The sequence below is a fragment of the Grus americana genome, chromosome 1, assembly GCF_028858705.1.
Source record: "Grus americana isolate bGruAme1 chromosome 1, bGruAme1.mat, whole genome shotgun sequence".
Lineage (NCBI taxonomy): Eukaryota > Metazoa > Chordata > Aves > Gruiformes > Gruidae > Grus > Grus americana.
The window spans coordinates 4,357,665-4,383,356 of record NC_072852.1 but is presented as its reverse complement, the minus strand read 5'-3'; the positions used below and the strand labels follow the sequence as shown (position 1 = coordinate 4,383,356).

Here is a 25,692-nt window from a genome sequence, read left to right as displayed (position 1 = left end):
GCAACATCCATTGGAGCAGGGACATTTCTCAACGCTGGCAGGCCTGCTCAGAAATTGGTCCAGGAGGATTGAGCAATGTCCTGTGAAAGTTCCTGACCTTACAAGGCTAGTACAAAACAAAACTCACCTCATAAATGGGTTAAATCATAAAGATAATTGACTCCATAGGTTGCAGAGACAAATACAGGTTTTTAAAAGTGGTTAGAGGGCAATTAGATGGCAAAAGGTTGGGGATATTCCAGCCTCGGGAATCTAATACTGGTTCTCCTTGAAATGAAATCTGGCTACCAAATTTTAGGCTTGGTCCCAACAGAAAGGGTTGAAGGGTGCGGATCAGTCAGAGCGCCAAAATTCAGGGTTTGGCGCTGTCAGCGACTCCAAGAAGCCAATATTCGTATTAGCCTGACACTGGGTTGTGCCTCCTACTCCCAGGTACGGTTAGTTACACCAAAGGAACACCTCCCCGTTTGCCCTGGGATTTTAGGGTGTGAAATTCCCCACGGTAAGTCCTGGGATTGATTTAGGGTGTAAATCCACAATACGTTAAACCTGACTTTAGGTTACCTCATCCCTCAGCAAGATGCCACAACCACCTGCTACGAGGCACCGACCTAGCACAAAAATCCTGCTGGTTTAAAAGAAAAGTGTGTTTACAGGGTTACTCTGTCCCAGTTGCCAGATCAAATATTACCCGTCCTGCTGCTGCCAGCATAAACCTGGTATATGTTACCGTAGTGCCTTCTCTGGATAAATCAGCAGAAGTACAGCCAGGTGCTCACACCTGATCCAGACCTAATCTGTGCTGGAAAGCGATGCGGCAAGGCGGAGGTTCAGCGGGAAGGAGCTAAAATGCCAACCCTTCTCTGAGCACAGATTGTTATAGGAGCCATTTCCATGGAGGTGCCCGATGGTTGAAGTCGGTGGTGTTCGTGAAAAGCTTAATTCCTAGCCCAGTGGTGCATTTGGGATGCAGATCTCCAGGTCTCCTGCCTGCAGGGCTCCAGTGATGGATATGAAACCCCCTATGGATAAGTCTATTCAACCCATTTAAGGTGGAAGATGGTCACCCTCCGGAAATCACAGCCTGTCATTATCCCATGGACTTTGCTATTGAACTATTTCCTAACGTCTTATTAACAGCCACCTTTCATTAAGGGCCTGGATTGTTATCTCATCATTGCAGGTTATTAAATCAAACAATGGCAAAGGCTGTGGCCTTTCATTCCGGGGCTGACTCACCTTATGATGTAACAAGCCCAGGCCAGTGTCAACCTCAGCATTGCCATGGTGACCAAGAGGCTTCTAAAGAGTTGTAGGCAATGATGTCACAAAGCCAGATACCTGGGAGATGCTGGGGAATCTCTTCAAAGTAATGCAAAAAGCTACGACACAAAGTGGTTTGCCTTCCTGCTGATCAAGGAGGAGGTGCTGTAGGCAACAGCATACGCCGGATTAATCATAGCCTCGGAAAAAGGATATTTTTTTTTTTTTTTAATCCCTGCTGTCAACTCCTGCTAATACCAGTTTGGCTCCTGATACAGGGGCTTTTGATCAAGGGGTGATAAAATGCCGTCCTATGAAGCAGCGTCCTGGGGGGATCTGCACAGGGCCGGGAGGCTCAGATGGAAACGTTCCCTGGGGGATGCTGAGCAGGGAGGAGGAGTTGCAGCCCTGCAGCGTTCCTGCTGTGTCTGCCTCCATCCACAGCAAAGCTGCGGGTAGTATTTGGAAAGGATTTATGTCATTTTGGGTGTCTACAAAGCGTTGGTCACCTTCAACCGCTTCTACCATCCACGGAGAGAAATGGGCACTCCCAGAGTAATTCACTTGTCCTGCTTGTGGATATTGATTGTGAACCAGGACAGGATGTGTCATGGAGGTGTTTGTAGCCTATGAGCACGGAGGGAGACATCAGTGCTGTCTACGTCCAAAGCCATCTGACGCACATCTCAGTGCGCTCCAGCACGAGGTGACCCAAAACACAATTCCTTGTTCAATCCAAAGTCCCACGTAGGGAGGAAGAATAAAGCTGTGATGAAGAGATGCATTTCGAAACCGCGTACGTGCTGAAGATCTTTCCACCCACACCCTTGTGAGCACGTCTGCCATATGGACAACCCGCTTGTCCCTGCTTCCTTGCAGGGCTGGGATAATATAGGCAATGGCAAGGGATGGTTGCCCAACAGTGTCCTATGCACCTCAACCCCCTCCAAGAAGAACCACTCTTGGGACCAACACCACTCCTCGGGTTGAGCTGTTCCCTGGATCAGCCTCCCTAAGGGTTCACCTCTCCATTCAACTGATGGAAACCATAAGGCATCAAGAGGTGAGGTCTAAGTGTCCCACTTCTCCAGACTGTTACCATGTGCTTTTAAACCTAAGACCTGCAGGAACTGCTTTTAGGAGGTCTGTGAAAGGCAACTGAGAGGGAAAGCGTATGGTCAATAGGTTGAAATTTAGAATAGAAAGGTCCACAACTACCTTGAAAAATGCCCAAGGATCAACCAACCAAAAAGCCATCAAAGATTTCTGAATTCTCTGCACCAGCAACAAAAACGATCAAGAGATGAAAGGGTGATTGAGGATCTGCCCCTCACACAGCAGACATCTCTAGGGTTTTTTTTTTCAGCTGCAGGAGTTTCCATACCTCTTTCTGGAGGTCTCTACAGTCAAAGCCTCCCCCAGCTAGTGTTTCAGATCTCTGATTTCCTAACGACTCTCTTAACCGATTTTTGGTGCCAAATCACTGGAATCAGATCACACAGATTGCTGGAATGCAGAAGTTTTCCTTATCAGGGGTTTCTTAAATTTTTTCTGCTTATAGGGCAAATATTTCCATTTGTTTAATTCCTAGCAGATGTTTTTAATTTCTGCATTTAATTTAATCTTTTGCATGCCATGGAGGCCTGGCTGGGGAAAAAAAAAATGCTAAAATTGTCCAAAAATATCTACTGAATTTGTTTCTTCTTTCCCTGATATTTTCCAATCAGACATGAAAAAGATTAACGGGAAATTTCTCTGGAATTTTGGGACAAGCTGAAACAATATGGGGAGCTTGCTGCCAACATATTTTCTGAAATGAATTTACATTTTCCAACTCGCAATGACAAGTTGTTAACAACTTCTTGGGGAAAAAAAAAAAAAAGAGAGAAAATTCAGCTGAATGTTTAAATTTCTGCCCTGGAGTTTCACATAGAATAGCAAACCGGCATTTGGGTACCTGGCAGTTTGGCAGGGATCACGAGGGAAGATGCTGTGCTTCATAGCACTGGGGATTGCCCCAGCTTCCTCCCCGAACAACTGCTGTCACTTGAGCTGAGAGCCAGAGCCATGAGGGGATGGCACAGATGGAAGCAGACGTTGGCCATTGACCATGAGTTGTCCCCACTGCGTACAATGGAGAAGGGGGAAAAAAAAAACCACTTTTATTGCATCTGCTTCAGAGTTTCTGGCAACGCCACTCATCAGAGAATCACAGCACAAACTCTGTTTCCCAAGTAGGGTTCATTTTTTTCTTCTCACTCCTTGAAAAGCCAAATAAATGACTCCAGGAGACACAGGCTCACCCCACGTGTTCACCCCACCGTGCCCACGTGCTTCTCTGCACCACGCCGGCGGGTCCGTGCATCTCCACTTGCACCTCCCGGGGCTGATGCCTGTGGTGATGGCAAGGTCAGAGCGAGGGTTTCACATTTCCCAGCCTGGCTGTTTACCCAGCGCTCGGGCTGAATTAAAACAACTGCTAGAGAGTGACCTGAGTCAACAAGAGATCTGACGGCCACCCGACTCCCAGGCAGGCTGTCCTGCCAACTTCCCAATAAAGAAAGAGAGCCGGGCTCGGGCTCAAGGCACGACCTTCCTTCGCTTCATGTTGTGCATTTATCACCCGGGCTTGGATAGTCCCAGGCACCAAAATGATGGGCACCTCGTTCCCACTGCTGGGTGAAGCTGCTTGTGATGCCTCGTGGATCAGACGGATGCTTGTGTCTCCCGACCCGTGCGTTAAGCCAACGGGAGCTGCAGTCTGCACCCACCGGGGTGCTGAGAGCCACGGAGATTTGCATGGGCAGAGCCCAGAGCACTTCCCAAACCTGCCAGCTATGCAAAAGCAAGATCTTTCTGCAGTTGTGGCTAACGGGGATCCCACCATCATGGGTTTGAGCTGAAGGCAAGGGTGATCAGAGGGTCACATACCTGCAGTCCCCCATATCTGCAGGACATGATCTGAGCATGGATGCATTGTGTGTCCCCTCCCCGTCCTGCCTTAAACACAGATGCTCATTCCAGAGCTGGCCAGCTAAATAACCTTGAAAACTCATCTCATGCAGGGTCCAATCCAGCCCTCCATGCCCGGACAAGCACAACTCCCTCGGACACGTGCAGGAGCACACGCAACCACCTCAAACCGCTGCTGCCTTTGGATGCTACTCAAAAATCTGGTCCTTTTGCATTCAGACAGAGTCAGTCATCGACGAAACGGGGTGACTAAGACTCAGCGCTGGCGCACGCCAGCCTCATCCCACATTGCCTTGTCTTGTTTGCAGCCAGGCCGTTAGCCGCCAAGGCCACCCAACCCCACCACTGCAAGCATGGCGTGGCAGGACATGGAAAGCCAAGACAGAAAAGGCAGCCATAGGGTTTCCAAAATTTGGACTGGTAAAGCCATACCCAAAAAAAAGACCTCTTCCCACCCACATGTCCTCCACCAAGAGCTTGCCCAAATTGCTGCCGTTGCAACAGCCATAAACCATTTAATGGTTTATTAAATTGCGCTCCTGTTTACGGTGCCAATGTGTTTGACTTGGGTTAGTTTCTGAGTTTCATAATTTTCCCCCAAAAATTATGAAAAAAAAAAAAAAGGAGAGGGGAAACATGGCAGCAGCCAGCAGTGATTTCATGTTTAAGAGGACCAAAGGCTTCGCTGACGGGTTCCTCCCTTTGACATTCCCCCACATACATGTTCTTCACAGCTGCCATGAGGTGGAACTCCATTCTCTGCCTTTGGCAAATGAACCTTGGAGAAATAAACAAACACAAAAATCACTGTTGGCAGGTGCCTCTTCTGTCTCAACCCGTCCTGCTCAGGTCGGTTCAACAACACAGAGATTTTGGAGGCAAAGCCACTTCTGAGTCCCTTTTCCCACCCCAAAACCTCATCCTCAGCTGTGAATGGGATCCAGCGCTTCAGCTGGGAAATGGACCCAGGCTGGAAAAAAAAAACAAAACAGCTTTTTTTTCTTTTTTTTTTTTTTGCAAAGGTAGTGTTGTTTTGTTTTGTGAGCGTGGATCCATCCCCAAAGCAGTGGTGTTGGCATGAGGCGGTGCAAGGGGTGGAAGGGCTTCGTCGAGCTGCCCAAGCCCAAATCACAGCTTCAGCTGTGTCCCACTCTTCCTGTTAGCAGTCCCTTGCTAATTAGGAGGATTTCGAAGAAAATCAGTGAGCAGGAGAAAAAACAAGTCGAAACCTCCTATTTCTGCACCACACATGCTAGAGTCTCCTGTTGGCATCAAGGTGGGTTTCTTGCCTGGGTCATACCTGGGATGCAGGGACAAGATTCCTCCAAATAAATTTATATTGGTGCCTAAGGAGCCTTTATTCTCCACTTGTGCAGGGTAACCTGGCAGTGCCCGTTTGCATTTTTAGGGGCAGAATAATTCAGCCTCCCAGGCACAGAAATCAAGCGCCGTGGCTCAGCACCAGTCGCTCAGTCCCTGCCTTCAAACCCACGAGCAAGACACACGCAGTGCAACCCGTCCTCCTGCTTATCCCCCGGCAGAAGCAGCGGGAGCATCCTGGCTCCAGAGAGACCGAAACTGGGAAGTCCCATCCCTCCTTGGGGCTGCATGCAGGAGGCAAGACACCCAATTTTTCTCCCAGTACCGCTGGGGGAAAAACTCCTCCTGTCCCAGCGTATTACCCCCCCGTTGTTTACCAAGCTCAGCTGTTCTCCAGGTTTCCTGGAAATAGCAGGAAAGCCCGACAGCCCTCCGGCACTGGCGATAGCTGCTCATGCCCCTTTCGCATGTCTCCGGAGGAGGCTGCAGCTGTTGGGAGGGATGGTGGCAGTGCTGGGTGACGGTGAGGTCAGGAAAGCAGATCCCGGCAGCGGTTCCTCCCTGCGTGCATGTGAACGGGGCATGCACAGCCTGTGTGGCTTCCCGGGGCCGGCACGTGCTCCGGCAACCCTCCTTCCCGCTGTCCCTCTCGGGTGGCCAAGCGTGGGCTCCCGCCGGCAGCCGCGTGCCAGCAGGCCATGTACAGCCAGAAAATAATAAATAAATCGGTAAACAAGTTCACCTCGCCGCCCTGCAAAAGGCTGTCCCCCCGCGTCAAACAAGCAAACAAGCACCAGAGCTGACTGCCAAGGCGTCGGGGAGGAGAATAAATCAGGTTGTCTGAAGGGTTGCAGCCGTTTAACACCAGCCGTGCCGCGTCCCTGCCCAAATGCCGGCTGCCGAGGGCTACCGGCCCCACCAGGAGAGCCCAAAGCAGGGCTGGGGCCGTGCAGGAACACAGCAGCACCTCCTTTTCCCGACGGATTTATCATCACCCCTTCCCCAGCCCCGAAGCAACGTCGTTTCTCCCCAAGCCATTTCATAGGGAGATATTTGTCCGTCTCAGCCTCCCCACCCTGTCCTCAAATAACCTGTTCCACGGCTGAGCAACGCTTTCCCTGATTTCCCACCCAGATCTCTCCGGGTGGGGTTTTAACACCCTGCTCCAACCACACAGGTGGATTTTGAAGCTCCGCGTTGCACTATGGTAAGGTTCGGACCAGCGATGCACACCAAAACGTACCAACATGGGGGACACGCTGCAGGATGCTCCGGCACGGCCAGGTTTGATGCAGACGGTGCTGGATCTGCAGATAAGAGCAGCTAAAGCCACAATCACAGCGGCCTCCAGCCTGTACCTTCCCGTGCCTCAGTTTCCCCTGCCTCAAGTGATAAAGCTAGAAATCATCCAACGAGGACTGAAGGACGAGGGAGAAGGGAATAAAAAAAAATCTCAGCAGCCAACTGTAAAACCAAAGCACAATGCCTCTGGAGATTTAGAAAAAAACCTAACAAAACAAACAAAAACCAAAGGGAAAGCCCAATTCCAGGGTCTTTTAGCCAGAAGGTGATGTAGAAAATGCAGAAGGTTGGGTTTTCTGGCCCAGGAAGGCCATGTCTCACTCTGGGCCCTAGACTTTTGGGAAGAGGTTTAATCAGGGATAGAAAACACCAAGCAGATGTTTCCAGACCAGGATAGATGGAAGAGCATAAAGTGAGAGTGGTTTTTGCGCTCCAGGAAGGAGAAACATGGTGGAAAAACCACGGGAGCAGCTTTCATTCTGAAAAAGGATGTCATAAAGAAAATGATAGCTGTCCTCGATAGCAAGGAATGTTTAAGGTAGATATAGCAAAAGTTGCCCAAGTATTAGTGGAAGCCTAATACCTCTGCAGAGGACAAGGAATCCCCCAGGGAAAAGCACGATGGAAAGATAAAACTGCTCGTGTAGGTTTGATCTTGACTCCCAACTGGGGCCCGTTCCCCATCTTCTTTCTTTTCAGCCTTAAAATGTGGTTATGCAGGGGGAAAAAAAAAGCGGGGTGTCCTGCAGAGACGTGCACGCCTGCATGTGCGTGTGTGCACACACGCACCAGGCAAACAGGGATCACGCCTCGTCGACTGCTGGTTTTGAAATCCTCCCACGTCCCTCCACGAAAAAACCGTGGTCATCTGATTTAAAGCCTTGGGAGTCATTTTATGCCGAGATGAATTTCTCCATCGTTGAGGGTGTGTTAGGGAAGGGTTCGGCATGCCAGCCGCCCTGCCGGCACGGGCTCCTGATGGCAAAGGGAATGTCAGAGATGGTGGGATGCCCCATGGAGAAGTGGCCCAGGGAGGTGGGGAGGGTGTGACCTGAGCACTGGGGTGAAGCTGAAGCCCACACTGGGCTTCCTATGGAGGGGTTGGACCCTTCTTCATGGGCCAAGTCCAGCAAAGCCCAGCCAGATGGGCTTTCCCTATGTAACATGGCCACCTAGCCTGGTCTTCAGCTGGTGGCATGGATAGAAAGCACTGGGGTCATGCCAATGCCTGTTCACCATGTAAATGCAGCGGAGTCCTTCTCCATCCATGCAGGAGGAAGGCAGGACCCCAAAAGGTGGGTTTTTCCAGCATCTCAAGTTACTCGGTGGGTTGCTGGGCCTGGGAAGGCAGGTTACAGGCATATCTGCCTGCTCCCAGGTTAGGAGATGAGGAGATGCTATCAGCAACTGCATCTTTACATGGTTTCAATTCCCTGACGGAGGAAGTCTGAGAGGCTGTAGCACCCCATCTCTTCCCACTGGCTGGTTTCTATGGAGCAATCGGGGTGCAGAGTAGGTCCCCAAAACCCCCACTGGACCTTACACCTCCCCCATAGCAGCACATATCCCTTTCCAAGCCTCCTACCCCAGTTTCAAGTTGGGTGATGGTCCCACCTCTGGCCGGGGCAGCGAAGGACATCCCACCCCCCCCACCACAGCCTGGCACATCCTCCCCTGCACCAAAGCCACGAGACGTGGTGGGCTTTGCTCGCTTCGCTTTGCTTGCACAACCCCATGAGCACCAGCGACAACGTGACCGCTAGGCACAGTGACTCCTTAAACCCATTAAAAACTCTCCATGAGTGGTCATAAATGCTAAAGAAAGCATAATGTCAAAGAGGCAGTGGAGAGGTCGTGCTCACCAAGTTGCTTTCTTGGAGGTGCAGGAAGCAGGGACGTGCCAGGACGGGTGTGATGGGGGGGACAGACACCTGCTCCTTTGGGTCATTTACTCCTGTTTCGCTCAGCAGGCCAGTGAAGCGAAAGGGGATGAAACGAAACCAAGAGCCAGAAGGAAAATACCCTGGCAAGAAACACCGGCCAGGGAGCAAAGCAGGACACGAGGGGGTTTCCTTCCAGGAAAGGTGTTCATTGAAAATAAGGCAATAGTTTGACTCAGGCATGAGCTGGTGAGTCAGGAGAGCTGGGGCCAGCTCTGCCACACGTTTCCTCCCTGCCCTTTGAGCAGATGGCTGCGAGCAAACGCCCACGCCGTCACTGGGACAGCCCCCATGGGGAGCTGCGGCGGGCAGGACCCCCCCCCCCCATGCAGCTCCCGACTGCCGCTCGGCTTCTCTTCATCAAATGCGTTGCTCACCAGTGCTCATAAATCCTCCTCGGCGCATTTGATGGGAAGCGCTAGAGAAAAAGTTTTCCAAGGCTGCCAGGAAAACACGACATCGAGGAGCGATGGGTGACACGACCAGCAAACGCAGCAGCACATGGATTTGCAGGGCATTGCCAGCAAACCAGAAAGCAGCCCAAAGTGACAAAATTACCCCTTGTAATACCAAAAATCTGCAGAAAGGTAAATCTCCCCCCTTAGCTGTAATCACTCTGCACAAGCAGATAGTTTCCCATCAGAGGGTGTTACAATCTGCCTGCCTGCGGGAGCTGAGATATCAAGGAAGTGCTCGACAGAGAAGGGGACATGCAGCAGAAATAATAATGCCGGAACATGACGCTGTCCTGCCCTTTCCCTTCATGCTCACGTGCAAAAGGCACCTCTGCTCCTGCTAACAAGAGCCTCCTTGATCTCAGCAAGCAGAAACGAGACCAGGAGATGTCACAACTTCTGCTAACAGAGAGGGAAAAGGCTTAATAAAGAGCAGTATTGTTACAGCGGCAGGGCTGTTTACCCGCTCCTCCTACCACGCGGCTGGAAATTGCAGTGCTTGGTGGCAGAAATCACCTCCACAACGTCATCCCCACCAAGGCATTTCTCCTGCCAGAACAATTCCTGTTATCACTTTCCCTGCTGCGTGATAACTTCTGCCACCTTTAGATAGGAGCTGCTTGCAGGAGATTGCTCTGATGGCCACCGGCAGAGGGGAGCCAAGGGAGCGTGGATGTCAGAAGGGCTTTGTGCAGGTCTACCAGGTGCTCTTCTCCACCCAGCATCATGGGATGCTCGAGACCTCCATGCAAACACCCCATGGTGGCTGGGACGTGATGGTTGAGGGACATCCAACACATCTGCAGTGGGGTCAGTAGATGCAACACACAGTGAGGTCTCTTTGCAGAGCAGCTCTGTGCCCTGCCAGCCTCCTGAGGGCTGGATTTGGGGGCTGCTATTATGGAGTCTCCAAGATCTCCAAACAACTTGGCTGAAGGTGAGAGAATAGGTCCTTGTGGAGGTAGGTGTGATGTGGGGAGGAAAGACCCTGGGAAGATTAGGGCTGGTTTTTCAAACCTGCTGATCCCCCCTGCTTGGTAGGTCTCAGCTCCTCCAGTCCCTTGCTAGCCCTGAGACTGTATTCATCTCACCTGTGTGGTGCCAGCTTGGAGCCAAGTGTCTGGCTCTCCGTGTGGTCAATGGCGATGGAGAGGTTGCCACTGGGCCAGGACCTGGAGGTCTGGCTTATGCTGTACACCTCACTCCAGAGGGCTAAGGAAGGTGAAAGCCATCTCACCCCATGAGATATATGCAAGGACGCCCACTAGATCGCCCTCAGCCTGGGAACTGATGTTTAATCCAACTTATGTGTCCAGCAACCAGGAGGCACCGCTTGCTTTCCCACTGCCAGCCTCACAGATGAAGGACAGAGCTCACGTTCCAGCTGCAGACCCCAGGTTCCAGCCGCAGACCCCTCAGGACCTCCCTGATGCCCCTGCTTGTGCTTTTTCCAGTGTCCCTCCTCTTGCCTCTGCAACCTGCAGCTGCTCTTCCACATGCTGCACAGGACCCAATGCTGGTCCATCATGCCCATGGCTCTTCTAATCTATGAGCTCTTCTCATCTATTCCTGCAGAGACAGCACGTTCAGCACAGTTGGCTGCAGTTGTCCAAGCTCTGCCTCTGCCTGGGCTTGCACTTGTGTTGCACAATTGTGGCCAATGTCCCTGTCAGCAGAGCCCCTTTGCAGGGACGTGACGTCCACCATCGCCTCTGCAAACCACAGCCTACATCCATCCAGGCCCACCTCTGCCACCAGCATGATCCTCCTTGGCGGTCTCAGAGAAGATAATCAACAGACAAAATCAACACCAACCACTCCAGAATCTGCCCCCTCATCAAGCAGGGCCCCAAGACCTCTTTCTTGTCTGACTCAAGCCATGCATCACCACGCAGGATCCTGTGCTCACACCAGCCCAGCAGTAACACGTCCTGATGACCCATGATCCAAACAGCACCCAGTGGGTCCCTCGTCCAAAAGCTCGAAGCCAACCTATACCTTTATATATACCCATAAATAATATATTCATGGTGTCACGCATTTTTTTTCAGCTGGGAAGCACGTTGCACCATGCATGCATCATGCCCTTGCCAACTTGCTAACGGCTGTACCCATACCCTGGGGAGCCAGTCACTCCCAGCATCATGTGTTCGATCTCTGCTCGCTGGCTTTCAGCCTTATCTCCAGCTCCTTCCCTGCCAGCAACACCACCGGGATTTCATTTGTCCTTTGACAAATGACAAACGTCTCGCTCTCTGGCAATATCCTGGCTGCTTATCACCTCCACGCTCCCAGGCTTCCTCGCGTCAGCCGCAGTAATTAAATCATATTTTTCAGGCGGGGCGAAGGGCATTTTAGGTGAAAGCTCCCAACACCTCCTGCCGGCAGAGCTGTAGCCATGGGGGGCAGCTTTCCCAAGGTAACGTCACCGCTTGGGCATCAGGACTTTCTCCAGCACTCCCAGCTGATGCAGCGATGCTGTAAGAAATTAATTCCTGCCCTAAGTCCGTTCCTTCTACCTATCCTTGGGCACCCCTGCTAGAAAGACCTTTCTGTAATACCCAAAACTGCCAAATGCCTTGATGTCGGCTCAATGGCAACTGTTGTGTAATACGACATGGAGCGCAGATCCCGGGGCAATGCCACTGGCTTTTCGATGCCCAGAGAGAAAGGAGGCAGAACAGAGCCAAGGCAATGAGGATTTAGCACAGGCTTGTCGTGGAGACCTGGGAAAGCGATGCCAAAGCTGCAAGCGGTGAGAAACTGGCAGAGCTAGGGGTGGAGTTTGCATTTTACTCCACAGGATACTCCGTTTCCACACACAGGGGTGTGCAAAGACAGCTCAGGGCCTCCAAAACGCACATCTCAAAGTCTCCCTGTGCCTCAAGGTACCTGGGGTTTGCAGAGCAGCAGCCTTTAGGCAGAGCCTCCTCTTTGCACCCCAGATCTGGGTGGTGGTGAGCAAGCCCTGGGAGGAGACACTGCTCCCAGAAGGCTTCCGAAGGAAAGGCTCAGCCTCCTTGCTGAGCTGGCTGGAGTCCCAGTTTCCCTCTGGGAGGATCAGGCAGGCATCCTGACTCCAATCAGGCTGAGGCCACCACCTTCAGAAAGGATTTTTTAATGCACCAAGTTGAACTACAGTGAAAATATCTTCATGCCCAACACTCCTGCAAACTAAGGATATGCACAGCTCGCTCTGCGCAGCTTTGAAGAGCAGCCAGAAGACCATGCTCTCCACAACCCTCCTGCCTGGTGGCTTATAGATATGCCCATGGGAAGCCCACGCAGCCCAGCTGCAGCCACCGAGCAAGTGCTCTAGGCACGGCTGGTGACATGGAGTCCCACCAACCCAATGGGATGCTCTCAGTTGGGGTCGCGTCTACACAGACTGCAGCCAGGCCTTACAGAGAACCTCTACAAGCATCGTCATGGCCAAGTCTGTTCTAGTCTAAGTGAGTCTTACAGTCTCAATGTGCAAGAAGAAGGGGTCCTTGGCGGGGGGGGGGGGGGCTCCAGCATGAGCTGAGCATGCATGTGCACAAGCGATGGACAAAACCCATCCACGCTGGCCTTTGTGTCATGTTGGACCTTCCCAAGGTGGAGCTGCAAGCTGCTGCAGGGAGCTGCTCGTCGCTGCTCTGGCATTTCAAAGTTAACCTGTAGAGGAAGCTGGTAGGTGAGATATGGCTTCGAAGGTGACGCAATGGTTGCAGAACTGAATTCAAGGTCCCAAGGACTTGCAGGTTAGCTGTGCCCCAGGTGTCTAGTGGCGACGGCAAGCACGGCATGGTCCCCCAACAAATGGGTCCTCCCCAATTCACGTGTGCTGGGCAGGATCACATGGAAATGCATCCTCATTACTGCAAACCCACCATGTGTCCCCAAGTGCTGGAGACCTGCCTGTCATTTCTGTCATGGGGATCCCTGCTGAGACTGCAGCGAGGCCACACGAGCTGCCCTCCAGCACGGGAAGCTCCCCCCCGGCTCTCTGTGCTCACCCCCAAGGGCTCAGCGTTTTTAAAGCCTGACACACTCTGCTTTCCTCCAACCGCCCACCCCCCCAGCATCTCTCCTTCTGCTCTAAATGAATCCGTTTATCACCTAAAATTAAATCAAGACCTGAAGTCTGCTATGCCGTCAGGATGCGAGGGTGTAAACCACATCACGCTTCACTGAGCCTTAAAAGGCAACATAAATCTTCGTGCCTGAGATCGCTGGGCTCTGTGAACATCACTGCGGGCAAACTGCCGCACACCCAAAACATCCTCCCCAGAGCAGGGAAAGGTGAGAAAAACAAATCCAGCCCTCTGTCCCAAATTTTCATTCCCTCCCTGCTGCCCTTTCATGCCATGTCAGCCTCAGTGTGTAACTCCTCCGCAGCGGTACCCTCTGTCTGCGCCCCAGCACTGCCAGCCTGCGGTACGGCACCAGCTGCCCACCAGTCCAGAGACACAGATCCACTTCGGCAAAGCACCCGAGTTAGATGCTGAGCAGCATCTTCTCCCCATGTCCTTGCACATCCCGACTTAACTCTGCCTCCCCTGGCTTTTGTGTCCCCTGGAGAAGACTTTTCCCCCTCCCTTTCTCCTTCCAGTAGAGCTGCTAGGACAAGGGGCCACCACGAGCATCCCGCTCTGTGCCCCGCCATGCCCGCACTATGACACCCCTCTGGGATGAGGGGAAGGTAACATTAAGGGCCTGTGCTTCACAGCAGCCCGGAGAGGATGGAAAACTCATCCATGCCCCCCATGGGGCAGCACAGGAGCAGCCATCAGGGCTTTAGGTCTCATAGCTGGGTCCTTCCTGCCCCACGCTGCCAAGCCAGGGGATGGCAAGGGGGGATTTCTGCCAGCTGCTGGGATGGAGTTTTGGGGAGAAGAGATGTTTTGGGGTGCAGATTGGAGGGCATCACAGTGTGAAAGAGAGCTGCCCAGGTGGGGTACCCCCCTCAAAAGCCATTTACCTGCCCGGTCTCTCCTCCCTGCCTCCTCCAGCTGAGCATCTCCCAGGGACCACTACAAATGCATACAGGTTACCAGTTCTCAGCCTGCATCACCCAAACCAATCCCCAGCAGCACGCCCCTGACCAGAAACATCTTGCTTCCTTCTCCTCCTCAGCCCTTGCACTACCCAGAGCGGTTTATTCCCCCAGAGCAGCGAGAGACGAACCACCACCAACCCCCCCCCCCCCGGCCAAGCGAAGGTGGAGGGGACACGTTGCCCTTTGCAGGCTGCATCGGGGGGTGTCCCCCATGCTCCCCCGAAAGCCAGCAGCGCAGCAAAGCCAGAGAGAGCCCGGTGCTCCCATCTCACACCCCTGCAAGCAAGCACCACATGGGGCACGGACCCCAGCCCCATCCCTGGTCCCCCCGGTTGTCGTCCCCAGCAGGGGGAGCATCCCGGGGTGCTGCCCCCCACCCCCAATCCAGCCCCTACCTTTGCGGAACGGCATGAGGCAGGGCTGCACTCGGACGCCTGGGTTCCACGGTCGCGGTTGCCTTGCTTTTATATATATATATATTCCTTCTTTATTTGTATTTTCTTCCTTCCTCCTCCTTCTTCTTTCAGAAGGAAACGGACATATTTGGGCAAAGCCTGGCAGAGAACAGCGTCATATGGAGGCAGGCACTGCAGAAAGGAGGAAGTTCTTGCCATTTCGGAGCTTTTAACCCTTCTCTTCCCGGAGACAGCAGGGCTAGGAGAGAGGTAACAGGGACAGGGCAAGGAGCTGTTGGCCTTAGGAAGGGATGGAAGGCACTGGGAACTGGTTTTCTGTTTGGTTTGTGGTGGTTTTTTTTCCCTGGTAGGACCAGTACAGAACTGAGTGTAATGTGGGTGGGATAATGGGGTTTTGGCCTCCCGCATCACCTCTGCCAGTCTTCTGAGCTCAGCAGAGCACTGATCCCATCTTCTGTGTGGTAGCGCTGGGCCAAGCTGGGAAAACACAACTACTCCCAACACCAGGGATCCAGAAGCTCAGATCCCCCTGCTTAGCATCTCCTGGCTGCCCTTGCACAGGCTGGACCATCCAAGGTCAAGGCAACTGGAGGTTCAGATTCTGCTGTGCTAACCCCCATGCTGACGATGTGCAAATCCCCCTCTCGTGGCATGACAGCAGGGACGGCCGGTGTGGGGCTGGGATGAGCCCTGAGCTGAGCCCAGAGTTCTGGAGCACAACCAGGTCTGTATGGCTTGAACTCTACCACTCAACCTGCAGGTCAGGCTGCAGCAGGAGGTGAAGGTGGAGCATTACCACCTGGGAGAGTTGTTTATTTTTTACTGTGGTTCTTTTACTGCCCTCCCTGGAGGTAGAAAGAGGCATTGGCTTGGAGCTAGTTCAAGAGAAACTCCTTAAGCTATGCAGGACTGGACCCCATTCTTCCACCGTGGTGGTGAACAGCAATACCATGAGCTCTCTGCTGTGTCTTTGCTCCCTGCAGAACCACTCCTCCCTCCTGGAGTCACCAAGACCTTTGTCTCAAACCATCCCTGCGCCAGTGGCCGTGGTGGTATAAAGCCTCTCTGCCCATCTACTGCAGGCTCCAGCCCCATCCAGACCACCATGACGCTCAAGGTGAGCGCTTTTCATCCGCTCCAGCACAGAGTCTGCCAGATTTGGCTTAAACTCCCCCTGGAGAAACCTGTTTAAGCCAGTGGGTGAGGAGTGCTCCCAAAAATGCCCTCACAGCTCTGTTATGGGCGCTGTAACTCCAGCAAGGACGGTAGCAACATCACTATTTTGCATGGCATAGCTGCCTCTGCCCTGCTCTGGGAGTGATGGCTGCTTCTATGTCTCTGAGCCTCACCACCATGTGAAAGACAAAAGCATAGAAGATTTGGTGGCATGGGCTGCTGGGCTTCCTTCCAACAACTGGAACCAGTTACAGCAGCTGGTTTCTACCTTGTCCCTAGCAAACATGGCAGGACATGCTGGGGCCGGGTCTTTGCCCAGGCAAATTGAGTGGGCAACCATTTTCTTGGAGAAAAATAATCTAAAAATACAATTTTCCAGGACATTTAGCAACCCTAAAAGGCTGCAGGATGGGAAGATCCAAGGCAGCTGGGCTAGACATCCACGTGACGCTGCCAGATGTAGCAGGTAGAGTACTCCTTCGCTCCACGTGGCCCAAGACCCACGTGCAGGAGAAGGACACCCCAGCCATGCCTGAGGCCAGGGTGGCACGGCAGCAACCTGCTTTTCATTGCGTTTTCCAGCAGCAGCCGCCAGTGCTTTCTGGAGGCGGTTCAGCAAGCCCCTCTCATGTCCTTCAGGTTCCTTCCACCCCTTGCTGGAGGCTGCTGAGCCCCGTTCCATGCATAGACTCTTGTACCGCATGGCCCTGGCTGCTCTTTGCAGCCATCCCATCCCAGCTCATGGCTGAGCAACAGGGAGCAACTAAAGGGAGAGGGAGGAGAGCCTGGTGCTGCCCCAGCTTGCTCGGGGAGCCCAAGGGAGCAGAGCTGCGTGCAAGTGCCAGCATCTACCCATGATGGTCCCTGTGCAGGATCTGGCCCCGGGCGGGCAGGAGCAGGCACAGGGCTGGCACCTCCTGTGAGGGTTGGCAGCTTGACCTAACGCTGCGTCTCCAAGCACCCTGGATCCTCAGGGCATGGTGGAGGACATGCTGTCATCTTGCTAATAAAACGTTGTTTCTTCCCCACAGTTGTTGGCCTCGTTCCCTCTGTCTACAGCCCGGGGCTCTGCTGATCCACCCCCAGCTGGAACGGGAGCCTGACTCTAACCCGGTGCTGTACTCTGGCAAACAAGTGCTGTTCCTTGAAGTGATGAGCCTCCAAATCTCTATAAAACACAAAAAGATATTTTTACAGTTTTATTACCTGGGATAAATACAGATCAGCAGTTCACCTCTGGAAGGATATTTCCAGCACATGATTCCAGGGCTTGGCAAAAGAAACATAATGTGATATACTCAGGGTTAGACCCAATAATGGACTTGGGTGTCATGTCCATCAAAATCCACATTTGGACACTCATGTCCAAATTTGTTGTCCATAGCATCCTGCTCAGTGCCTGCAGAGCTTGGAAGGTATCTAACTCCTCAGTTGTTTTGGTTTTTTTTTGTTTGGTTGATTGGTTTGGTTTGGTTTTTTGTTTGTTTTTTGTTTTGTTTTGTTTTTTTTGTTTTTCCTGCAACATTGATCTTTCCTGGACACTGTCAGTTCAGCTCCAAAAACTTCCTGGTAGGAGCTTCTCGGAGCATGGTAGGTGCGATCAGGTGCTGCATTAGAGGCTGGTAGTTAAGGTCCCCATTAAGGTGCTTCCATCACCTGGTCAGGGAGGCAGAGAGGCTTTACCACCCCCTTGGCTGAAACGGTGCAAAGCTTGAAATAACAACTGGGCAAGCATCCAGCCTCAGGGCAGGCGAGTGGATGAAGGGCTGCTCCTGCCTCTCCAGGAGAATTTTGGGATTTAAGAGGTGGCCGTTCAGCAGTGAAGCACCTACTTCTTCCCTGTATCCCTTGAGCACAACCACGGTCAGTCATCTGGGACCCAGCTGCTCTTCAAGGAGAGAGGCTTACAAGTTACATCCTCCATTGAACCTGGTCCCTAGGAAATCATCTTCTAGTGAATAAAGTGTCTGATAGATAACTGGGATTTGCTCCAGTCGCTCTGTGCATTGGACAAGAAAGATCTCAGATGGGACCATCCTTGGTTTCCACATGTCTACTCTCTGTTTTCCTCATGGGCAATGTCTAGAAAGCAGCTTCCAAGCTCCAGCCAAGGCTATCGTAGGAGCTGGAGCATCGTTACCTCATTCTCTGTATTAGATACTATTGCTTTTTACCCACAAAAAGCACCTCAGGCATCTAAGTGGTACCAGGCAGTTTAAATAATCAGGAAAGCCTTCAAATGTACTTTGGGGATTTCTGGTGCACTAGGATTTTCACCCTACTGTTCAATCAACATTTCTGTCTGGGATCTAAAAAGACCATAAAAGTGAAAAGAATTAAAAAACCCCACCAAACTCACTGAGAAGCAAGCTGGTCCCAAGAACAGGTTTAGATGAAGCTAAACAAAACAAGGGCCAGGATGGTGAAATGAGGATGGCTCTCCTCTTGGTGGAGCACAAATGCTGGGCTGCATGGGCAGAGAGGGTGGCGGGTGGCTCAGCATCACTCGAGGGTTTAGAAACAGGTTGGGCAAACGCTCTGGGAACGGTCTTCGCCAGTGCTGATCCTGCCCCGGGGCTGAGGGATGGTCCAGATGGCTTCTCGAGATCTTCCCAAGCGCTGGTTTCCATGGGAGAGGCACCGGCAGCAGGGACGTTCGTGGGCACCTTTCCCAGCTATGTCCTGTAGGAAGCTGTCTCCAAAGGAAGCTAAAGCATGATTTAATGACCATTAATATTTTAGTGGGATTTTTTAGTTAGAACTAATCTAGCAAAGAGTCCTTTTACCTTTCTCCCAGGTTTAAAACCAATGTTTGGTTGAGATACTGTGACTGCAGCTCTCAGCTTCATCCTTAACCCCAGAAAAACCCTCTTTGGCTGAGACAGAGATTTAACTTGCCTTTCCCGTCTTGGACTGAACCAGGCTTTGTATCAAGGGGCACGGGAGATGGGATGCTCTACCAGGCTAAGCTGCTCAGCGTTTCTGCACATACCTAAGGGAAGCAGAGACATCTTTACCTACACAGGGAGGAATGGATCTTCATATCAGTGACTGCCCAGCCAGGAAATCAGTATTGAACCGACCTCCCTTTCCAGTTAGTGGTACGGTAAGATAAATGGGTGGTTGCTCTCTGTGAGAAAGGGATGTTGGTGCTTTTCTTGGGTTGGAGCCACACAGTTGTTTCAGCCTGAGAATCAGTCACAGGGATCTCCTTCACTATGAGGGTTGTGCTCTACAAGCAAATAATAATGCAAACAGCTTGTTTAAAATATTTATAACATTTTGAATGGTTTGCGTGGCACGAACCCAAGACAGACGAGGCTGCTCGTAATTGCTGGTGCTGGGTACGTCATGGGACACGCTTACACAATCGATCAGGCTTGCATAATCCCATTTTGTCCTTTTATAAGATGTCTGAGTGCTCCAGGAGGCTCTTACTCTCTGGCCTCAGGCCCTGGGTAACACGTTTCTTGAAGGTGCTGCTTTTGCAGGCAACATCAGGCCCCTTATCCCAGTGCTCAGCTGTTTGCTTGCTGAGCTGCTGCTGTTACACCTAAGCCAATCTCTCCCAGCTCTCAAGGTTGCACTTCAGTGACCAGTTGCTGACCATCAGCAAGTTGTTTATAGCCCCGAGACTTCTGTTTTCAGCCCGTGCCCATGTTTTCAAGGCCTTTGCTAATCCTCCCATGCTCCAGCAGCCAAAGACACCTGGTACCCAGCTCCTTTTCGCACGGCAAGCTCTGCCCACGTGTTGATCGCCAGCCTGACCCTTCAGCCTCGCAAATTTAGCAGAAGGGAAAGTTGCAAAGAGGCTTGTGCCCTCTCCCTAGCAATGGCAATGCTGTTTCTGCTGGGAGAGCAGACAGCACAACCAGGTCATCAGGGATTAAGATGCAGCAGGGACTGGGAACAATGAGCTTTTGGAAACTTTCCAGACAACCCCCACGCACCTTGCAGCCTGACCCAGACAGATTACTTTTTGCTAACCTCTGGTATTAGAGCTGGCATCTTCATATCACAAAGATTAGGTGCTCTATAAAAGTGTCGAGATAAGATTGGATTAGAGAGATGCAGGTGAAAGATTTAGGACTAGGTACTCTTGTCCCTTGCACAGCTCTGGGTCCTGGTCTCCGGTTTTGCAGAGTCAGCAGCTTTTGGGTTTTGGAGAGAAAGGTCCCAGCAAGGAACCAGACAGCATTTCCCAGGAGTGATCTGCATGCAGTAATTACTGCAGCAGCACCACTTGCTGTCAGATACATACCGTGGTGGCTTTTCTGCAGCTGCCAGCTCGAGTAGGTTTCTAAATGCGATTGTGTTCTTCCTATGCAGGAAACTCAAGTCTCCCCTCTCCACTGACTTCCATGGCTTTGAACTGCTACCACACACCCACCTGGCACTGAAGAGAAAACATCACATTTGGAGAAACATCTCCATCCTTCTTCTGATGCATCCAGAGCAACAAATCATCAATTCTATTTCACACACTCCAGGCTTGGTGAGCCTGCAAGGCAAATCCTTGCCACACAGTAAAATCGCCCCGTATGTATTGATTTTATTATGCCAACTTCATGATTTTTTAATACAAAACCTGATAGTAGCCACAAGTTTCCAGGCTTTTATGTTCCCCAAGTTTTGCCTGCAAAAATGCTGCAGGAGAAACAAAGACCATTGCCCAAGAATAAAGCAACCAGCTGGATAGAAATAAAACTAAGCAAAACACTTTGAAATAATCAGGTAGAAAGCAACGTGAAGGTAGGGGGAGGAAATACATGAATAGCACTGTGATGGCTGGAGATATTTTCAGGACTGACTTGATTTCTTTATTAACCCTAAATTCCCAACTTCCTTGGAAGAGCTGAGCCCTTGCAGGTCAACATGGTACTTCTGGGACAGCATCTGCAGAAGCAATCGTGTTGTGTTATATGGGATGATGTGCAGAGCTTTAACTGGTGCGGTACAGGGAGATGGGCTGCAGGCTCCTGGGTCTTCCTCTGAAATTTGTGCTTGAAGCAAATACCTGAGTCCTGGTTTAAATATACTTCATTTCTATATGATTACTTCCCCAGAAAGGTCTTTAAATTTTGCTGGGTGACTGCATCACCCTCTCCTATGAAGAAGGAAGACAAGTCATCGGGAATTGCTCCGGTCCATATCCTCTCGCAGTGACAACTCTGCATCACTGCAATTGCAGAGTCCCAGCATTTTCCTGAAGTGTCTCAAATGACACAAAACCCCACCAGTTTTGTCTTCCCCTCCTCACAGGAGGAGCTTTGTGTGTTTTGCTAGAGTATCACTTCAGTTTTGGTTCACAGTTGCTATACAAGTTTTACAGGTTCAAAGCAGCAAAGTCCAAAAAAGTTATCCAGCCTTCTGCCTGCAGCAAAAGGTGGAGAAATCCGTGATGAGTTGAAGACCTTTGTCTTGGCAGGACCACATGGATTCCTGAGCTGTTGACTTGCTGCAAGCTCTCAAGTGGAGGCTAGCGATCACACCTTAGAGATTGGGAGACGAAAAACAACTCAAGGGGTATGAAGTGGCAAGATGCTTAAAAAGTGCTCTGGAAAAAAACACATTCTTTCTATAGGAGGAATAAGCAGCAGGAGAGAAGAAAGGAAAGGGTTAGTCACCTTCCTGGGAAAGGTCCCATCTTCCATATAGCTGAGGTTGTCTTGGACTTTAAGCATATGCCGCTTAAAGCATCCTGGCAAAATCTCAGGCGCCTGCTTTAGCCATCCCCAACGTTAGCTGGTTTATCTTGTAAACCAAATGCAGTGCTGGAGAGAGCGCACTACAACGCTGGGAGGTGAGCACTCAAGCACCAGCCTTCAGGCCTGCCAAAGCAGGGCAGCAGGGTGTCCCACACAGGAGGCATGGTCAGGTAGGAACAGAGCTTCGGGCCCCCATCCCCTGCTGCACACGTTTACGGGGCTGAAAGCTTAGGGTGTGTTAACGCTGTTTGGATATAAGACATAAGACTGTGCTCTTTATTTCTATGCTAACAAAAATGAATGGATTGAGAGCAGCCCTGAGGAGGACAACTTGGGCGTGTTGGTTGATGAAAACCTTAACATGACCCAGCAATGTGCACTTGCAGCCCAGAAAGCCAACGGTGTCCTGGGCTGCATCAAAACCAGTGTGACCAGCAGGGCGAGGGAGGGGATTCTGCCTCTCTACTCCACTCTCATGAGATACCCCTGGAGTACTGCATCCAGCTCTGGGGTTCCCAGTACAAGAAAGACATGGAGCTGTTGGAATGAATCCAGGGGCCACAAAGATGATCAGAGGGCTGGAGCACCTCTGCTATGGAGACAGGCTGAGAGAGCTGGGGTTGTTCAGCCTGGAGAAGAGAACGCTCTGGGGAGACCTTAGAGCACCTTCCAGTCCCTAAAGGGGCTACAGGAAAGCTGGAGAGGGACTGTTTACACGGGCATGGAGTGACAGGACAAGGGGGAATGACTTTAAGCTGAAGGAGGGGAGATTTAGATTAGATCTTAGGAAGAAATTCTTCCTTGTGACAGTGGTGAGGCACTGGAAGAGGTTGCCCAGAGAAGCTGTGGATGCCCCATCCCTGGAAGTGTTCAAGGCCAGGTTGGATGGGGCTTTGGGCAACCTGGTCTAGTGGAGGGTGTCCCTGCCCATGGCAGGGGGTTGGAACTAGATGGGCTTTAAGGTCCCTTCCAACCCAAACCATGCTATGATTCTATTCTGTGATTCTAAATGCAGCATGAATCCCTGTGCTTTGGGATTTCCCTATTTCCTGATGGTAAAAAAGATAAGGAAAAGAAAGGAAATGCCGTGAAGCCACAATCATGCGCTCAGCAGGGATGAGAAATCAGAGAAAGCCGATATAAGAGGAAAAATCTGCATAAGTATGCACGCTATGCCTTCTCCAATTAATTGCAATGTTTTCTTTGGCTTTCACCTCTCCGGTTTTCCACTGCAGCTTTTCTACCCAAATGTCTATTTCCCCTCCCCATTCAAGCAGGACTTTGCTTACTGATACCGAAAGCTGTGCGGTTGCTGCTGTGTACAGAAAGCCACGAGCAACGCCCAGCCCAACCTGATCACTAAAGGAGCACAGCTCACTACAAACTCACATTTGTATTTACTGACAGCTACTGCATAATTCAGGGTAAGCTATCAAGCATGGGCATACAGACAGGGACTTTGTCATCCATTTCTCTCTTGAGGAACATAGAAGTGGAAGACTTTAGGTTTGTCCACCTTTTTTTCAGCAGCTAGAAGCCCTGCAGACTTTACTCCATTTTCTCCTCCTCACCACTAACTTGCAGAGTTGCATTGAGTGACAGAAAAGATTTTTTGCAGTAAATAGGAAGTAAAATCACCCTGAACGTTCAAAGCAAACAGCACATCTAAGCCGTTGGCATGCAGAAAGGTGGTATTACCATCCTAAACGCTCATGTAAAGAAAGTTTCAGAGTTCACAGATCCTTCAGTGAGGAGGAGAAAGGAGCAGCTACTCATTTGTTAGTCCTGACACAAGACAAATATCTATGATTACGTCTAGAGCTGCCCAGGGGTTAAGGCCCGTAGGCTCTGGAGCTGGCTGACATTATAAGCAACTCATATAATTGCTAGTTTCTGCATCCTTGAAAAATCCTATCATCCTCTATGCTGCATAAAATGTCACTAGAGTCCTTTGAGGAAAAGGTTCATTTTCAAGCTCACTCTGCAAATGCGTAACAGCCACAGATGAGAAACTTCCCGTAAGATTTGTCTCCTCTCACACACAGACCAGTTATTCAATCAACCAACACCTCAAAAAACCCACAAACATCTCTCATGCATTACTCTGAGCACGAGCACTCCTACCTCCTCAGCTCAAACAGTTGTTTCTCCAGAACACCGCAGCAAGCCAACATTCAGAAAAAGGAAAAGTAGGCATATTTATCCACTAAACTACATCACGGATGAAAAATACCTGCCTGAAATGCAGTTTTGAGAGATGGGAGTTCACATATTAAACACTCTGGCAAGTATTATTAATCCTGCCAGGAGCTGCCTGACCATCTCCAGCTGGACTTCACACAAGTCCCTTTTCCAGCTGATAACAAGAGCAACGTTCTGCAGGAATTGCTTTGTTCTTCCGTGGTCACACAGCACCAGGCTTGCCCATGACTGGTCCCACAACATGAATCAACACATTTTAAGATAAGCTCTCCCAAAACGGTCTGGATCTGGTGTACAGAGTTTAGGAGAAACCAGTGCTGGAGTCTTGGACAGCAGAAGCCTTTATTCACAGAGCAGATACAAGGACTAGTCTGTATTTCTGCTGTTTTGTAGTTTCCATCATACTCTGGAGGAAAATGCTGTAAAGCGTCAGTCACCTGCTGCCCATCAGTGCCTCGCTGTCAATGGCTTTAGTGTAGTGCTAACCTCAAAGCCTTCACGTTTCTGAAAGCCCATGGGGGGGTTTCAAAGGAGAGGGCAGGCCCTGAGGACATGAGAAAAATAAACAAAGTTTCACGTAACCCATACTGACCAGATGATAAAGGCTCTGGGATTGCTCTTTAACTGCTATGCAGCTAGAATAAAATCTTCAGCGTCACAGGGCAAGAGGGAAGTCCTTTATTAGAAGTCTTGCCCATAGGACACACCAAAAAGATTCCCCAGTCCAGGCACTGCTCTGAAACCCATCTATGAAAAACCCACCTCTTCTGCAGCTCAGCACAGCACAAAGCCAAATATCCTGACTGACAGATCCAGAATTCTTTCCTCTGGCACAGGGGTGAAGCCAATAAGGCAAATGGATCTTAACAGGCCACCATCCTCTTCATTTTCTGTAAAATCATAACCTTTTAAGGCACCACACAAAAAGAGAAACAGTAATATTATTGCTTCAGACCACAGTTACAAGTATGTACCTTACAGAAAAAGGTGGGTGCACAATTTCAAGTATGCAAAGACAAACAAATAAAACTTTGTAGCTGCAACAAAGAACTCCAAATTAGGTGCTGCTGAGCCTTTTGAGACGGCACTGATGAATCACAGAAGGATCGATGTGTAAGCAGGAAGAGCTGAAGTGTTAAATAAAGAGTAACTTGAGAAACTACTAGAAATAATAAAAAAAAAGTTTCCAGAGGAGGTAGGAAGTAGAGAAGTAAGTTCCGAATCAAATTTTTCAAGGCATGCAAGATACAGCCATACCTAATAAAGTCTGAGCCAACACATCAACATGGGCTAAATGGAAGAATGTGGATTTGGGAAAAAAAAAAAAAACAACTTCCTATTAACTACATCATCCATGTTAAGTAAGGTCTAACTGAGAACCTCAGTCCGTATGTCTGATCCTTTTCAGGTTTCCACATCTGTGTATTTATTTGCATTTGTTGTGGCAGCACCTAAAGGACAACTGCTTACAAACCAGGCTCCAACACCATGTATTTGTACAGCACCCAACAAAGAGATGAAACTAAGGCAACGTAGGTCTGCTAACGCTTCAGAAGGAGGTATGCTGTCTTGGTGACCCCATGGTACAGAAAAATACTTTATTTATAGCATTTATCTCCTACACAAAACACTAAATGAACAAGTCATCTCCCCTACATTTCGAGGGGTAAATTTTACCCAGAAGTCTTCAACCACAATGAGGATTTTTAGAACTAAATGGTTCAAAACTTGCCAATAAAGCAATTCTCAGAAAATGAAGACCTCCAATTTATCAAACTGGAAGCTCAGAAGCTGGTATTACAGAGAAAGCAGCAGAACAGCTAGTTAGAAGACACAGAAAACAATCTATATACCTTAGGAAATGCTTACAGCTAGTGACTCAGAACAGCAGTATTT

At 50.5% G+C, this 25,692-nt stretch overlaps 1 protein-coding gene across 1 annotated transcript in view; it reads right to left on the bottom strand.

Annotated features, from left to right (window-relative positions):
• PFKFB3 (6-phosphofructo-2-kinase/fructose-2,6-biphosphatase 3) overlaps nt 1-14,829 on the bottom strand; it is a 41,944-nt gene extending 27,115 nt beyond the window's left edge. Inside the window, exon 1 of the mRNA XM_054822925.1 lies at nt 14,690-14,829. Within this exon, the coding sequence (XP_054678900.1) occupies nt 14,690-14,705 (16 nt within the window). The 5' untranslated portion in view covers nt 14,706-14,829. The remainder of the gene's footprint in view (nt 1-14,689) is intronic.
• Nucleotides 14,830-25,692: the final 10,863 nt, after the last annotated feature.